This window comes from Salmo trutta, chromosome 1 (genome assembly GCF_901001165.1).
Source record: "Salmo trutta chromosome 1, fSalTru1.1, whole genome shotgun sequence".
Taxonomy (NCBI): Eukaryota; Metazoa; Chordata; class Actinopteri; order Salmoniformes; family Salmonidae; genus Salmo; species Salmo trutta.
In genome coordinates this window covers 25,838,258-25,855,246 of record NC_042957.1, presented here as the reverse complement: position 1 = coordinate 25,855,246, position 16,989 = coordinate 25,838,258, and the positions used below count along the sequence as shown (strand labels likewise).

The following is a 16,989-nucleotide window of genomic DNA, read 5'->3' as shown; positions in this document are numbered from 1 at the left end:
TAGATACAGTAGATAGTTTATAGTCAATAGAGTAGATAGACACAGTAGATCGTTTATAGTCAATAGAGTAGATAGATACAGTAGATAGTTTATAGTCAATAGAGTAGATAGATACAGTAGATCGTTTATAGTCAATAGAGTAGATAGATACAGTAGATAGTTTATAGTCAATAGATACAGTAGATAGTTTATAGTCAATAGAGTAGATAGATACCGTAGATCGTTTATAGTCAATAGAGTAGATAGATACAGTAGATAGTTTATAGTCAATAGAGTAGATAGATACAGTAGATCGTTTATTGTCAATAGAGTAGATAGATACAGTAGATAGTTTATAGTCAATAGATACAGTAGATAGTTTATAGTCAATAGAGTAGGTAGATACAGTAGATCGTTTATAGTCAATAGAGTAGATAGATACAGTAGATCGTTTATAGTCAATAGATACAGTAGATAGTTTAAAGTCAATAGAGTAGATAATACAGTAGATAGTTTATAGTCAATAGATACAGTAGATAGTTTATAGTCAATAGAGTAGATAATACAGTAGATAGTTTATAGTCAATAGATACAGTAGATAGTTTAAAGTCAATAGAGTAGATAATACAGTAGATAGTTTATAGTCAATAGATACAGTAGATAGTTTATAGTCAATAGAGTAGATAATACAGTAGATAGTTTATAGTCAATAGAGTAGATAGATACAGTAGATCGTTTATAGTCAATAGAGTAGATAGATACAGTAGATCGTTTATAGTCAATAGAGTAGATAGATACAGTAGATAGTTTATAGTCAATAGAGTAGATAGATACAGTAGATAGTTTATAGTCAATAGAGTAGATATATACAGTAGATAGTTTATAGTCAATAGAGTAGATAGATACAGTAGATAGTGTATAGTCAATAGAGTAGATAGATACAGTAGATAGTTTATAGTCAATAGAGTAGATATATACAGTAGATAGTTTATAGTCAATAGAGTAGATAGATACAGTAGATAGTTTATAGTCAATAGAGTAGATAGATACAGTAGATCGTTTATAGTCAATAGAGTAGATAGATACAGTAGATAGTTTATAGTCAATAGATACAGTAGATAGTTTATAGTCAATAGAGTAGATAGATACAGTAGATAGTTTATAGTCAATAGATACAGTAGATCGTTTATAGTCAATAGAGTAGATAATACAGTAGATAGTTTATAGTCAATAGATACAGTAGATAGTTTATAGTCAATAGATATAGTAGATAGTTTATAGTCAATAGATGCAGTAGATAGTTTATAGTCAATAGAGTAGATAGATACAGTAGATAGTTTATAGTCAATAGAGTAGATAATACAGTAGATAGTTTATAGTCAATAGAGTAGATAGATACAGTAGATAGTTTATAGTCAATAGAGTAGATAGATACAGTAGATAGTTTATAGTCAATAGAGTAGATAGACACAGTAGATCGTTTATAGTCAATAGAGTAGATAGATACAGTAGATAGTTTATAGTCAATAGAGTAGATAGATACAGTAGATCGTTTATAGTCAATAGAGTAGATAGATACAGTAGATAGTTTATAGTCAATAGATACAGTAGATAGTTTATAGTCAATAGAGTAGATAGATACCGTAGATCGTTTATAGTCAATAGAGTAGATAGATACAGTAGATAGTTTATAGTCAATAGAGTAGATAGATACAGTAGATCGTTTATTGTCAATAGAGTAGATAGATACAGTAGATAGTTTATAGTCAATAGATACAGTAGATAGTTTATAGTCAATAGAGTAGGTAGATACAGTAGATCGTTTATAGTCAATAGAGTAGATAGATACAGTAGATCGTTTATAGTCAATAGAGTAGATAGATACAGTAGATAGTTTATAGTCAATAGATACAGTAGACAGTTTATAGTCAATAGAGTAGATAGATACCGTAGATGGTTTATAGTCAATAGAGTAGATAGATACAGTAGATAGTTTATAGTCAATAGATACAGTAGATAGTTTATAGTCAATAGATACAGTAGATAGTTTAAAGTCAATAGAGTAGATAATACAGTTGATAGTTTATAGTCAATAGAGTAGGTAGATACAGTAGATCGTTTATAGTCAATAGAGTAGATAGATACAGTAGATCGTTTATAGTCAATAGAGTAGATAGATACAGTAGATAGTTTATAGTCAATAGATACAGTAGACAGTTTATAGTCAATAGAGTAGATAGATACCGTAGATCGTTTATAGTCAATAGAGTAGATAGATACAGTAGATAGTTTATAGTCAATAGATACAGTAGATAGTTTATAGTCAATAGATACAGTAGATAGTTTAAAGTCAATAGAGTAGATAATACAGTTGATAGTTTATAGTCAATAGATACAGTAGTTAGTTTATAGTCAATAGAGTAGATAGATACAGTAGATAGTTTATAGTCAATAGAGTAGATAATACAGTAGATAGTTTATAGTCAATAGAGTAGATAATACAGTAGATAGTTTATAGTCAATAGATACAGTAGATAGTTTAAAGTCAATAGAGTAGATAATACAGTAGATAGTTTATAGTCAATAGATACAGTAGATAGTTTATAGTCAATAAAGTAGATAATACAGTAGATAGTTTATAGTCAATAGAGTAGATAGATACAGTAGATAGTGTATAGTCAATACAGTAGATAGATACAGTAGATAGTTTATAGTCAATAGAGTAGATAATACAGTAGATAGTTTATAGTCAATAGATACAGTAGATAGTTTATAGTCAATAGATACAGTAGATAGTTTATAGTCAATAGAGTAGATAGATACAGTAGATAGTTTATAGTCAATAGAGTAGATAGATACAGTAGATAGTTTTTGGTCAATAGAGTAGATAATACAGTAGATAGTTTATAGTCAATAGAGTAGATAGATACAGTAGATAGTGTATAGTCAATAGAGTAGATAGATACAGTAGATAGTTTATAGTCAATAGAGTAGATAATACAGTAGATAGTTTATAGTCAATAGATATAGTAGATAGTTTGTAGTCAATAGATGCAGTAAATAGTTTATAGTCAATAGAGTAGATAGATACAGTAGATAGTTTATAGTCAATAGAGTAGATAATACAGTAGATAGTTTATAGTCAATAGATACAGTAGATAGTTTATAGTCAATAGATACAGTAGATAGTTTATAGTCAATAGAGTAGATAGATACAGTAGATAGTTTATAGTCAATAGAGTAGATAGATACAGTAGATAGTTTTTGGTCAATAGAGTAGATAATACAGTAGATAGTTTATAGTCAATAGAGTAGATAGATACAGTAGATAGTTTATAGTCAATAGAGTAGATAGATACAGTAGATAGTTTATAGTCAATAGAGTAGATAGATACAGTAGATAGTTTATAGTCAATAGAGTAGATAGATACAGTAGATAGTTTATAGTCAATAGAGTAGATAGATACAGTAGATAGTTTATAGTCAATAGATACAGTAGTAGTTGGATGCAGTATCTCCATGGTTTGGATGTGAAAAGGGAACCTGTCGTTCATATGACGAGTTCCAGCCCTACTGCCTGGGTTAGTGCTTTCCAGGATCCTTGGGACATCCCTACCCTAAATCCTAAACCTATCCTTAACCCCTAACACTACCTTAACCCCTACCCTAATCCTAACCCTAACCTTAACCCCAAACTTAATCCTAACCTTAACCCCTACCCTAACCCTAACCTTAACCCCTACCCTAACACTACCTTAACCCCTACCCTACCCTAACCCTACCTTAACCCTTACCCTAATCCTAACCCTAACCTTAACCGCTTCCCTAACACTACCTTAACTCCTACCCTAATCCTAACCCTAACCTTAACCCCAAACCTAATCCTAACCTTAATCCCTACCCTAACCTTATCCCCTACCCTAATCCTAACCCTAACCTTAATCCCTACCCTAACCTTAACCCCTACCCTATCCTAACACTACCTTAATCCCTACCTTAACCCCTACCCTAACCCTAACCTTAACCCCTTCTCTAACTCTACCTTAACCCTAACCTTAATCCCTACCCTAACACTACCTTAACCCCTACCCTAATCCTAACCCTAACCTTAACCCCTACCCTAATCCTAACCCTAACCTTAACCCCTACCCTAATCCTAACCTTAACCCCTACCCTAATCCTAACCCTAACGTTAACCCCTACCCTAACATTACCTTAACCCCTACCCTAATCCTAACCCTAATCTTAACCCCAAACCTAATCCTAACCTTCCCCTACCCTAAGCCTAACCTTACCCCCTACCCTAACACTACCTTAACCCCTACCCTAACCCTACTTTAACCCCTACCCTAACCCTAACCTTAACCCCTACCCTAATCCTAACCTTAACCCCTACCCTAACACTACCTTAACCCCTACCTCTAATCCTAACCTTAACCCCTACCCTAACACTACCTTAAACCCTACCCTAATCCTAACCTTAACCCCTACCCTAATCCTAACCCTAATCCCTACCCTAATCCTAACCCTAACCCCAAAACCTAATCTTAACCCCTACCCTAACCTTAACCCCTACCCTAATCCTAACCCTAACCTTAACCCCTACCCTTCCCTAACCTTCACCATAACCCCTACCTAATCCTTACCGTAACCATTTAAAATGTCAACATCAATTGGGTATGGACATCCCTAGGATCCTGGATAGCAAGGACCCTACTGCCTGGCTGCCTGGCCTCTGTGCTCAGTAGACAGAGACAGAGCCATTGAGGAGATCCAAGTCCCCTGGATCTCTCAGGGGAGCCCCTGTCCTCGTCTACCCCTACAAGGGAGTCCCAGCTGGGATCAGGGTGCATGCTAGTCCACCTGGGGGTAGGATGACCTCTGAACCGAGGAGCCCCAGCTAATGAAAGGGTGATAGAATGATTGGATGTGTGGGGTTTAGAGGAGAGGTGTGACCTCTGTTCACAGCATGATGTCATTCTCAGCTGATGAGATGTGTGTGTGTCAGCTGATGAAGGGTAGTGTGTCACCTGATGAAGGGGAGTGTGTCAGCTGATGAGGGGAGTATGTCAGCTGATGAAGGGTAGTGTGTCACCTGATGAAGGGTAGTGTGTCAGCTGATGAAGGGGAGTATGTCAGCTGATGAAGGGGAGTGTGTCACCTGATGAAGGGTAGTGTGTCAGCTGATGAAGGGGAGTGTGTCAGCTGATGAAGGGGAGTGTGTCAGCTGATGAAGGGGAGTGTGTCAGCTGATGAAGGGTAGTGTGTCACCTGATGAAGGGTAGTGTGTCAGCTGATGAAGGGGAGTGTGTCAGCTGATGAAGGGGAGTGTGTCACCTGATGAAGGGTAGTGTGTCAGCTGATGAAGGGGAGTGTGTCAGCTGATGAAGGGGAGTGTGTCAGCTGATGAAGGGGAGTGTGTCAGCTGATGAAGGGGAGTATGTCAGCTGATGAAGGGAAGTATGTCAGCTGATGAAGGGGAGTGTGTCAGCTGATGAAGGGAAGTGTGTCAGCTGATGAAGGGTAGTGTGTCACCTGATGAAGGGTAGTGTGTCACCTGATGAAGGGTAGTGTGTCAGCTGATGAAGGGGAGTGTGTCAGCTGATGAAGGGTAGTGTGTCAGCTGATGAAGGGTAGTGTGTTAGCTGATGAGGGGAAGTATGTCAGCTGATGAAGGGAAGTATGTCAGCTGATGAAGGGAAGTGTGTCAGCTGATGAAGGGGAGTGTGTCAGCTGATGAAGGGAAGTATGTCAGCTGATGAAGGGAAGTATGTCAGCTGATGAAGGGGAGTGTGTCAGCTGATGAAGGGTAGTGTGTCAGCTGATGAAGGGGAGTGTGTCAGCTGATGAAGGGAAGTATGTCAGCTGATGAAGGGAAGTATGTCAGCTGATGAAGGGGAGTGTGTCAGCTGATGAAGGGTAGTGTGTCAGCTGATGAAGGGGAGTATGTCAGCTGATGAAGGGGAGTGTGTCAGCTGATGAAGGGAAGTATGTCAGCTGATGAAGGGAAGTATGTCAGCTGATGAAGGGGAGTATGTCAGCTGATGAAGGGAAGTATGTCAGCTGATGAAGGGGAGTGTGTCAGCTGATGAAGGGGAGTGTGTCAGCTGATGAAGGGGAGTGTGTCAGCTGATGAAGGGAAGTATGTCAGCTGATGAAGGGAAGTATGTCAGCTGATGAAGGGGAGTGTGTCAGCTGATGAAGGGTAGTGTGTCAGCTGATGAAGGGGAGTGTGTCAGCTGATGAAGGGGAGTGTGTCAGCTGATGAAGGGGAGTGTGTCAGCTGATGAAGGGGAGTGTGTCAGCTGATGAAGGGGAGTGTGTCAGCTGATGAAGGGAAGTGTGTCAGCTGATGAAGGGAAGTATGTCAGCTGATGAAGGGTAGTGTGTTAGCTGATGAGGGGAAGTATGTCAGCTGATGAAGGGAAGTATGTCAGCTGATGAAGGGAAGTATGTCAGCTGATGAAGGGGAGTGTGTCAGCTGATGAAGGGTAGTGTGTCAGCTGATGAAGGGGAGTGTGTCAGCTGATGAAGGGGAGTGTGTCAGCTGATGAAGGGGAGTGTGTCAGCTGATGAAGGGGAGTGTGTCAGCTGATGAAGGGAAGTATGTCAGCTGATGAAGGGGAGTGTGTTAGCTGATGAAGGGGAGTGTGTCAGCTGATGAAGGGTAGTGTGTCAGCTGATGAAGGGTAGTGTGTCAGCTGATGAAGGGTAGTGTGTCAGCTGATGAAGGGGAGTGTGTCAGCTGATGAAGGGGAGTGTGTTAGCTGATGAAGGGAAGTATGTCAGCTGATGAAGGGGAGTGTGTTAGCTGATGAAGGGGAGTGTGTCAGCTGATGAAGGGGAGTGTGTTAGCTGATGAGGGGAGTATGTCAGCTGATGAAGGGAAGTGTGTCAGCTGATGAAGGGTAGTGTGTCAGCTGATGAAGGGGAGTGTGTCAGCTGATGAAGGGGAGTGTGTCAGCTGATGAAGGGTAGTGTGTCAGCTGATGAAGGGGAGTGTGTCAGCTGATGAAGGGTAGTGTGTCAGCTGATGAAGGGGAGTGTGTCAGCTGATGAAGGGGAGTGTGTCAGCTGATGAAGGGGAGTGTGTCAGCTGATGAAGGGGAGTGTGTCAGCTGATGAAGGGTAGTGTGTCAGCTGATGAAGGGGAGTGTGTCAGCTGATGAAGGGGAGTGTGTCAGCTGATGAAGGGGAGTGTGTCAGCTGATGAAGGGGAGTGTGTCAGCTGATGAAGGGTAGTGTGTCAGCTGATGAAGGGTAGTTGTGTCAGCTGATGAAGGGGAGTGTGTCAGCTGATGAAGGGGAGTGTGTCAGCTGATGAAGGGGAGTGTGTCAGCTGATGAAGGGGAGTGTGTCAGCTGATGAAGGGAAGTGTGTCAGCTGATGAAGGGGAGTGTGTCAGCTGATGAAGGGGAGTGTGTTAGCTGATGAGGGGAGTATGTCAGCTGATGAAGGGAAGTGTGTCAGCTGATGAAGGGTAGTGTGTCAGCTGATGAAGGGGAGTGTGTCAGCTGATGAAGGGGAGTGTGTCAGCTGATGAAGGGTAGTGTGTCAGCTGATGAAGGGGAGTGTGTCAGCTGATGAAGGGTAGTGTGTCAGCTGATGAAGGGGAGTGTGTCAGCTGATGAAGGGGAGTGTGTCAGCTGATGAAGGGGAGTGTGTCAGCTGATGAAGGGGAGTGTGTCAGCTGATGAAGGGTAGTGTGTCAGCTGATGAAGGGGAGTGTGTCAGCTGATGAAGGGGAGTGTGTCAGCTGATGAAGGGGAGTGTGTCAGCTGATGAAGGGGAGTGTGTCAGCTGATGAAGGGTAGTGTGTCAGCTGATGAAGGGTAGTGTGTCAGCTGATGAAGGGGAGTGTGTCAGCTGATGAAGGGGAGTGTGTCAGCTGATGAAGGGGAGTGTGTCAGCTGATGAAGGGTAGTGTGTCAGCTGATGAAGGGGAGTGTGTCAGCTGATGAAGGGTAGTGTGTCAGCTGATGAAGGGGAGTGTGTCAGCTGAGCAAACGAAGAGGAACCTCACTCACCAGGGTCCTGGACTGACTGAATTAGGCTGTGGATAGAGAGGCAAGAGAGTGGATGAATGCCAAGTCCCATTTGCTTCCGTGCACTTCTAAACCGTTGGCTCCAACCTGCCATGACTCAGTGCTTAGACAGATTAGAAATGAGAGATAAACATGTCCTTCTTCTTCTGCATGGTTTCCTTCATCTCTCAGATGAACTATGAGCCATCTGCTGCCAGAGTGACATGTATCTTCATAGAGGAGGATCTGGTTGGATGGATCTGGTTGGATAGTACAGTAAGCCCAGTGGTTATATGCACCAGGACAGACATTAGAAGCCTGGAGCTATACATTTACTACACATTGTAAGTATTCAAACACACGCCTATCAGCACACATATGAACACGAGTTCCCTGAAGATGCTAGCAAACTGTAAACAAAGGAATAGGAGATATGAACTGGTAGCTCTAGTTCTTTACATTCAGAACGGTAGTGCTGAAATCTCAGCAACACCCTCAATAATTTTGTTCACCTACCTGCATCCAAGGCTGTGTGTGTTTGTGACAGAGGCCATGCATAAACAGGCTGCTTTAGACGTGTGCTGCTGCTGCTGGAGTCTTATGTTGTGTTTTACAACCTCTTAATGCTCAATGAAATATTTCACTCTTCACACATCCCTTATTGCCCAGAAATAGACTACAAATAGACTACTGGGGATTGGGTTTAATGCACTGCCAAGTGGTCAGCCTCTTGGCCACCAGGCCTGCTCACCTTGTTTTGTTTCACCTCAGCCTTTTGTCTCAAGCTCCTGCTCTGCTCCATTTTCCAGAGCTGAGTGGGAGAAAAACACCAGCACACACACACACACACACACACACACACACACACACACACACACACACACACACACACACACACACACACACACACACACACACACACACACACACACACACATCTTCCTCCCATCTAGCTGTGACAATAAGTGTTAGCGCTGCCCACTGCAGCTGAGGTCTCCCTAGCGACCAGGCTTCTTAGGGAGGCTGCCATGATGGGTATTCAGAACGATGGCATGACGTCCCAACTTGGTACCACCACAGAAAAATGCGTCTCTTAAATCATATCTGGTGGTGCCAGCTTGGCCCGGCGCCAACCAGGGGTGCACCCGGTGGTGTACTGCGGATGGCGATAGCTACCTGCTGGGTGTCCATGCTGAGATATAGGAGCTGCTAAGCCCCACTGTAAAGCACACACAGGGCCTCAGATAGCAAGAGAGAGACAGAGAGATTGAGAGAGAGAGAAACAGAGAGAGAAACAGAGAGGGAAACAGAGAGAGAAAGAGAGAGGATGAGGGAGAATGAGAGAAAGAGAGAGGATGTGGGAGTGAATGATGGACAGAGAGAGAGGATGAGTTTAGAGAGAGACAGAGAGGATGAGGGAGAAAGAGACAGAGAGAGCCAGAGAGAGAGACAGAGCGAGAGAGACAGAGAGAGAGGGAGAGAGACAGAGAGAGAGAGAGAAAGAGGCTGACAGAGAGACTAGAAAGGGGCAGAGGCATAGGAAAGATTAGGGAGAGAGGAGTGAGAGGTAGAGGAGGGATGATGAGGCTGAGAGAGTTAATGAGAGGCCTAAATGTCTGTGGATACTGGAGCTGGGGATGAAGGTATATAGAGCTAGGACTGGGTCTGGGGATGAAGGTATATGGAGCTAGGACTGGGTCTGGGGATGAAGGTATATAGAGCTAGGACTGGGTCTGGGGATGAAGGTATATAGAGCTAGGACTGGAGCTGGGGATGAAGGTATATAGAGCTAGGACTGGGTCTGGGGATGAAGGTATATAGAGCTAGGACTGGGTCTGGGGATGAAGGTATATAGAGCTAGGACTGGAGCTGGGGATGAAGGTATATAGAGCTAGGACTGGGTCTGGGGATGAAGGTATGTAGAGCTAGGGCTGGAGCTGGGGATGAAGGTATATAGAGCTAGGGCTGGAGCTGGGGATGAAGGTATATAGAGCTAGGACTGGAGCTGGGGATGAAGGTATATAGAGCTAGGACTGGGTCTGGGGATGAAGGTATATAGAGCTAGGACTGGGTCTGGGGATGAAGGTATATAGAGCTAGGACTGGGTCTGGGGATGAAGGTATATAGAGCTAGGACTGGGTCTGGGGATGAAGGTATATAGAGCTAGGACTGGGTCTGGGGATGAAGGTATATAGAGCTAGGACTGGGTCTGGGGATGAAGGTATATAGAGCTAGGACTGGGTCTGGGGATGAAGGTATATAGAGCTAGGACTGGGTCTGGGGATGAAGGTATATAGAGCTAGGACTGGGTCTGGGGATGAAGGTATATAGAGCTAGGACTGGGTCTGGGGGTGAAGGTATATAGAGCTAGGACTGGGTCTGGGGATGAAGGTATATAGAGCTAGGACTGGGTCTGGGGATGAAGGTATATAGAGCTAGGACTGGGTCTGGGGATGAAGGTATATAGAGCTAGGACTGGGTCTGGGGATGAAGGTATATAGAGATAGGACTGGGTCTGGGGATGAACGTATATAGAGACAGGACTGGGTCTGGGGATGAACGTATATAGAGCTAGGACTGGAGCTGGGGATGAAGGTATATAGAGCTAGGACTGGGTCTGGGGATGAAGGTATATAGAGCTAGGACTGGAGCTGGGGATGAAGGTATATAGAGATAGGACTGGGTCTGGGGATGAACGTATATAGAGACAGGACTGGGTCTGGGGATGAAGGTATATAGAGCTAGGACTGGGTCTGGGGATGAAGGTATATAGAGCTAGGACTGGGTCTGGGGATGAAGGTATATAGAGCTAGGACTGGGTCTGGGGATGAAGGTATATAGAGCTAGGACTGGGTCTGGGGATGAAGGTATATAGAGCTAGGACTGGGTCTGGGGATGAAGGTATATAGAGATAGGACTGGGTCTGGGGATGAACGTATATAGAGACAGGACTGGGTCTGGGGATGAACGTATATAGAGCTAGGACTGGAGCTGGGGATGAAGGTATATAGAGTTAGGACTGGGTCTGGGGATGAAGGTATATAGAGCTAGGACTGGAGCTGGGGATGAAGGTATATAGAGATAGGACTGGGTCTGGGGATGAACGTATATAGAGACAGGACTGGGTCTGGGGATGAACGTATATAGAGCTAGGACTGGAGCTGGGGATGAAGGTATATAGAGCTAGGACTGGAGCTGGGGATGAAGGTATATAGAGCTAGGACTGGGTCTGGGGATGAAGGTATATAGAGATAGGACTGGGTCTGGGGATGAAGGTATATAGAGCTAGGACTGGGTCTGGGGATGAAGGTATATAGAGCTAGGACTGGAGCTGGGGATGAAGGTATATAGAGCTAGGACTGGGTCTGGGGATGAAGGTATATAGAGCTAGGACTGGGTCTGGTGATGAAGGTATATAGAGCTAGGACTGGGTCTGGGGATGAAGGTATATAGAGCTAGGACTGGGTCTGGGGATGAAGGTATATAGAGCTAGGACTGGGTCTGGGAATGAAGGTATATAGAGCTAGGACTGGGTCTGGGGATGAAGATACATAGAGCTAGGACTGGGTCTGGGGATGAAGGTATATAGAGCTAGGACTGGGTCTGGGGATGAAGGTATATAGAGCTAGGACTGGGTCTGGGGATGAAGGTATATAGAGCTAGGACTGGGTCTGGGGATGAAGGTATATAGAGCTAGGACTGGGTCTGGGGATGAAGGTATATAGAGCTAGGACTGGAGCTGGGGATGAAGGTATATAGAGCTAGGACTGGGTCTGGGGATGAAGGTATATAGAGCTAGGACTGGAGCTGGGGATGAAGGTATATAGAGCTAGGACTGGGTCTGGGGATGAAGGTATATAGAGCTAGGACTGGGTCTGGGGATGAAGGTATATAGAGCTAGGACTGGAGCTGGGGATGAAGGTATATAGAGCTAGGACTGGGTCTGGGGATGAAGGTATATAGAGCTAGGACTGGGTCTGGGGATGAAGGTATATAGAGCTAGGACTGGGTCTGGGGATGAAGGTATATAGAGCTAGGACTGGGTCTGGGGATGAAGGTATATAGAGCTAGGACTGGGTCTGGGGATGAAGGTATATAGAGCTAGGACTGGAGCTGGGGATGAAGGTATATAGAGCTAGGACTGGGTCTGGGGATGAAGGTATATAGAGCTAGGACTGGGTCTGGGGATGAAGGTATATAGAGCTAGGGCTGGAGCTGGGGATGAAGGTATATAGAGCTAGGACTGGGTCTGGTACTGGCGGGGAGAGGAGAGTTGATTCTGTGCTACCTTTCTCTCTCTCTCTCCTGTCTCCTGTATGGTGGCAGCTGCTCCTAACAGGTGCGTGGCTGCCTCCAGGCAGATGGTCCGAGAAATGAGGTAGTTGGCAGGTTCCTTCTCACAGCCCGCTGTCCCCCCTCCCTGCCACACACACACACACACACACATAGACACTTAGCAACAAACATTAGTGATAGGGGGAGGTTGGCGGAGGAGATGTAGAGAGAGCAAGAGTGGGAAATGATGGAGATAGATGGAAAGAAAGAAAGAAAGACGGAAAGAGAGAAAGAGAGAAGGAAAGCAATAGACACATCCTTGCATCACTTTCTTGAAACTCCCAAGTGGCATTGTGTCAACAATATCCCCACTTTGTCCTCTTTCCCCTTAACATAACCATTTCTCAGTTTAGAATCTCCATATTCTCACAAGAACAATATATTTACTTCCAACCTGGATTTCTCAATATGCTGTACATGCTAGACTAGTGTACACTTCAAATGTAAACCTTGCTCGCAGAGGCAGATTTCGAATGATATTCAGCCTGGCTCTATCTATTAAACCTGACTGACTGACTGCCACTTGGACAGGTGCTGTGATGTGGAATGGGATTTCAGTGGGGAGTCACTCCCAGTGCCTAACTGTGTCATTGGTATACAGTTCAACCCAGAGTTCTGACACCAGGCACCAGTAACCCTAAAAAGTCCAGTATTATTTTTTGTTGTTGGGATTTTTCATAGAGGACGAAAAGCAGTGAGGCTGGCTGAGGTGTACCTGTTTAGACGGCCCTGTGCTGGGGGTTAGAGGAGATTACCCAGGCCAGGCTGGCTGAGGTGTACCTGCTTAGACGGCCCTGTGCTGGGGGTTAGAGGAGATTACCCAGGCCAGGCTGGCTGAGGTGTGTGTGTGGACCATATAAACGTGCTGTAGGCATTGGGTATACTGGGTTGGTGGGGGCATGTCACAGCTCACACACATGCACACACACACAAACCCGATGCCCCCTCCCCATACATACACACACATTGGGCACATCTGGGGCATGTGAGTCGACATCTGTCTGGGCCTCACCCGTAGGGCCACCCGAGCACTAATGACCTCTGTGCTCGTCTCTGCTCCAGTGCTTTACAAATGACTGAGAGAGTGTGAGAGAGAGTGTGAGAGAGAGAGAGAGATTGCATTAGCTGTAACACTGCTAACAGTAAGAATATGTGTAATCTTGAAAAACAATACATTTCTTTGTAAGAAAATATTTTCCTTGAAGGAGGCAGACGAACGTTTTGAATGTAATTACATGGAAGAAGGCAGGAAAATGGTTCCAAAATGGTTCATTTGTGACTTTTAGAAAAATGTTCTTGTGTTGTAACCATTCAATCCTGAGCCATTCATTCATGAAGGTCAGTCCTAATGATACAGTGTTGTTGTTGTTTCTACAGGTCCTGATAGAGGGGGGCTTTGGAGAAATCACCACAGAGATCGCCGAGGCCCAGGAGTTCTACTATGCTGAGGACTACCACCAGCAGTACCTCAGCAAGAACCCCGGTGGATACTGTGGCCTGAGCGGCACCGGAGTCTCCTGTCCAATAGGACTCAAGAAATAACCACCTCTGTCCAATAGGGAATGACCACCAACCTCTGATTGTCTGATTTTGACGAGGAAATGTAAAGACGCATTTCCGCTTGCTCATTGCAAAATAAGTATTTAATCTATTCATTTAAATGGAAGTCACCTTAATTATGATGCAGTACTGAAGCATATTCAGGGTTTATATAAAAACAGTCTGTATCTGAGTCTAGACTTGTATCATTTAAATAGTTTGGTAATCAAGCACTACATACATAAGACCTGTTTAAATGAATGCACATTAGTGTACATTGTCTTGTTTGAATCAAATCAGCTACATTATGTACATCTGATTGAACTCTATGGTGTGTGCTGGTGGATTAAATGATGAAACTGTGTGTTGATATGTATGGCTGGTTCCTTTGCGTGGTGTTTGGTGTGTGTTGGATGACCTCCTTTCTCTGATCTTTGCCTTAAGCCTTGTTCTGATCACTCCCTGACTCATCTGTCAGAGGGGTGTGTGTGGCTTGTGCAGGCAAACACTCAGTGGGAGAGAGCCCTCTGCCAGGGCCTGTGTAGCTTGGCATCAACTATAACACAATGAGAGAGAGATAGAGAGGGGCAGCATCACACACACACACACACACACACACACACACACACACACACACACACACACACACACACACACACACACACACACACACACACACACAGGCTGGCAGTCCCCCTCCTTACACAGGGACTGGAGCAAGGCACTGTGGGTAGGCCTAATGGCTGAAGGACAGAATGATGCACAATCGGCTGTCAACCAAAACGTCTGACTGGTACTTCTTACTGTAGACTGCTGCTCTAAAAGATGTCTGACTGGTACTTCATGCTGTAGACTGCTGCTCTAAAAGATGTCTGACTGGTACTTCTTACTGTAGACTACTGCTCTAAAAGATGTCTGACTGGTACTTCTTACTGTAGACTACTGCTCTAAAAGATGTCTGACTGGTACTTCTTACTGTACACTACAGCTCTAAAAGATGTCTGACTGGTAATTCTTACTGTAGACTGCTGCTCTAAAAGATGTCTGACTGGTACTTCATACTGTAGACTACTGCTCTAAAAGATGTCTGACTGGTACTTCTTACTGTACACTACAGCTCTAAAAGATGTCTGACTGGTAATTCTTACTGTAGACTGCTGCTCTAAAAGATGTCTGACTGGTACTTCATACTGTAGACTACTGCTCTAAAAGATGTCTGACTGGTACTTCTTACTGTAGACTACTGCTCTAAAAGATGTCTGACTGGTACTTCATACTGTACACTACAGCTCTAAAAGATGTCTGACTGGTAATTCTTACTGTAGACTACTGCTCTAAAAGATGTCTGACTGGTACTTCATACTGTAGACTACTGCTCTAAAAGATGTCTGACTGGTACTTCTTACTGTAGACTACTGCTCTAAAAGATGTCTGACTGGTACTTCATACTGTAGACTGCTGCTCTAAAAGATGTCTGACTGGTACTTCTTACTGTAGACTACTGCTCTAAAAGATGTCTGACTGGTACTTCATACTGTAGACTACTGCTCTAAAAGATGTCTGACTGGTACTTCATACTGTAGACTGCTGCTCTAAAAGATGTCTAACCGGTACTTCTTACTGTACACTACAGCTCTAAAAGATGTCTGACTGGTACTTCATACTGTAGACTGCTGCTCTAAAAGATGTCTGACTGGTACTTCATACTGTAGACTACTGCTCTAAAAGATGTCTGACTGGTACTTCTTACTGTAGACTACTGCTCTAAAAGATGTCTGACTGGTACTTCATACTGTAGACTACTGCTCTAAAAGATGTCTGACTGGTACTTCATACTGTAGACTGCTGCTCTAAAAGATGTCTGACTGGTACTTCTTACTGTACACTACAGCTCTAAAAGATGTCTGACTGGTACTTCATACTGTAGACTGCTGCTCTAAAAGATGTCTGACTGGTACTTCATACTGTAGACTACTGCTCTAAAAGATGTCTGACTGGTACTTCTTACTGTAGACTACTGCTCTAAAAGATGTCTGACTGGTACTTCTTACTGTAGACTACTGCTCTAAAAGATGTCTGACTGGTACTTCTTACTGTAGACTGCTGCTCTAAAAGATGTCTGACTGGTACTTCATACTGTAGACTACTGCTCTAAAAGATGTCTGACTGGTACTTCTTACTGTAGACTACTGCTCTAAAAGATGTCTGACTGGTACTTCTTACTGTAGACTGCTGCTCTAAAAGATGTCTGACTGGTACTTCATACTGTAGACTGCTGCTCTAAAAGATGTCTGACTGGTACTTCTTACTGTAGACTGCTGCTCTAAAAGATGTCTGACTGGTACTTCATACTGTAGACTGCTGATCTAAAAGATGTCTGACTGGTACTTCTTACTGTAGACTACTGCTCTAAAAGATGTCTGACTGGTACTTCTTACTGTAGACTACTGCTCTAAAAGATGTCTGACTGGTACTTCTTACTGTAGACTACTGCTCTAAAAGATGTCTGACTGGTACTTCTTACTGTAGACTGCTGCTCTAAAAGATGTCTGACTGGTACTTCTTACTGTAGACTGCTGCTCTAAAATATGTTCTAGTCAAGGACAAGACGTTAGGCTTTAACATTTAGTTTGTTCACCCCTGTGTCTGGATGCATGATGTTTCTACATCTACAACAGGGCTACAGTACACCAAGAGTATGTAGATGAACCTCTGGCATTTAATGAAGGATTAATAAATAGTCTTGATCTGGAATCTCTCTCTCTCTCGCTCTCTCTCTCTCTCTCTCACACACACACACACACACACACACACACACACACACACACACACACACACACACACACACTTACACACCCAGTACTCTGTAAACCTAAATAGCAGCCAGTACAGTACATCTGTATCTCCCATCTATCTGTCTCTCCAGTTCCTACACCTGCTGTATCTATTCACCTTTCCATCTGTCCTCTAGTCTGCCTAACGCTGCCAGCCACCAACCCAGCTACCCAGCCAGCCAGCTACCCAGCCACCCATCCAGCTACCAAGCTACCCAGCCACCCATCCACCTACCAAGCTACCCAGCCACCCATCTAGCTACCAAGCTACCCAGCCA

At 43.8% G+C, this 16,989-nt stretch overlaps 1 protein-coding gene across 1 annotated transcript in view; it reads left to right on the top strand.

Annotated features, from left to right (window-relative positions):
• The window catches only part of msraa (methionine sulfoxide reductase Aa), an 87,667-nt gene extending 73,426 nt beyond the window's left edge, over positions 1-14,241 (top strand). The window contains exon 6 of the mRNA XM_029750561.1: positions 13,716-14,241. Within this exon, the coding sequence (XP_029606421.1) occupies positions 13,716-13,880 (165 nt within the window). The 3' untranslated portion in view covers positions 13,881-14,241. The remainder of the gene's footprint in view (positions 1-13,715) is intronic.
• Positions 14,242-16,989: the final 2,748 nt, after the last annotated feature.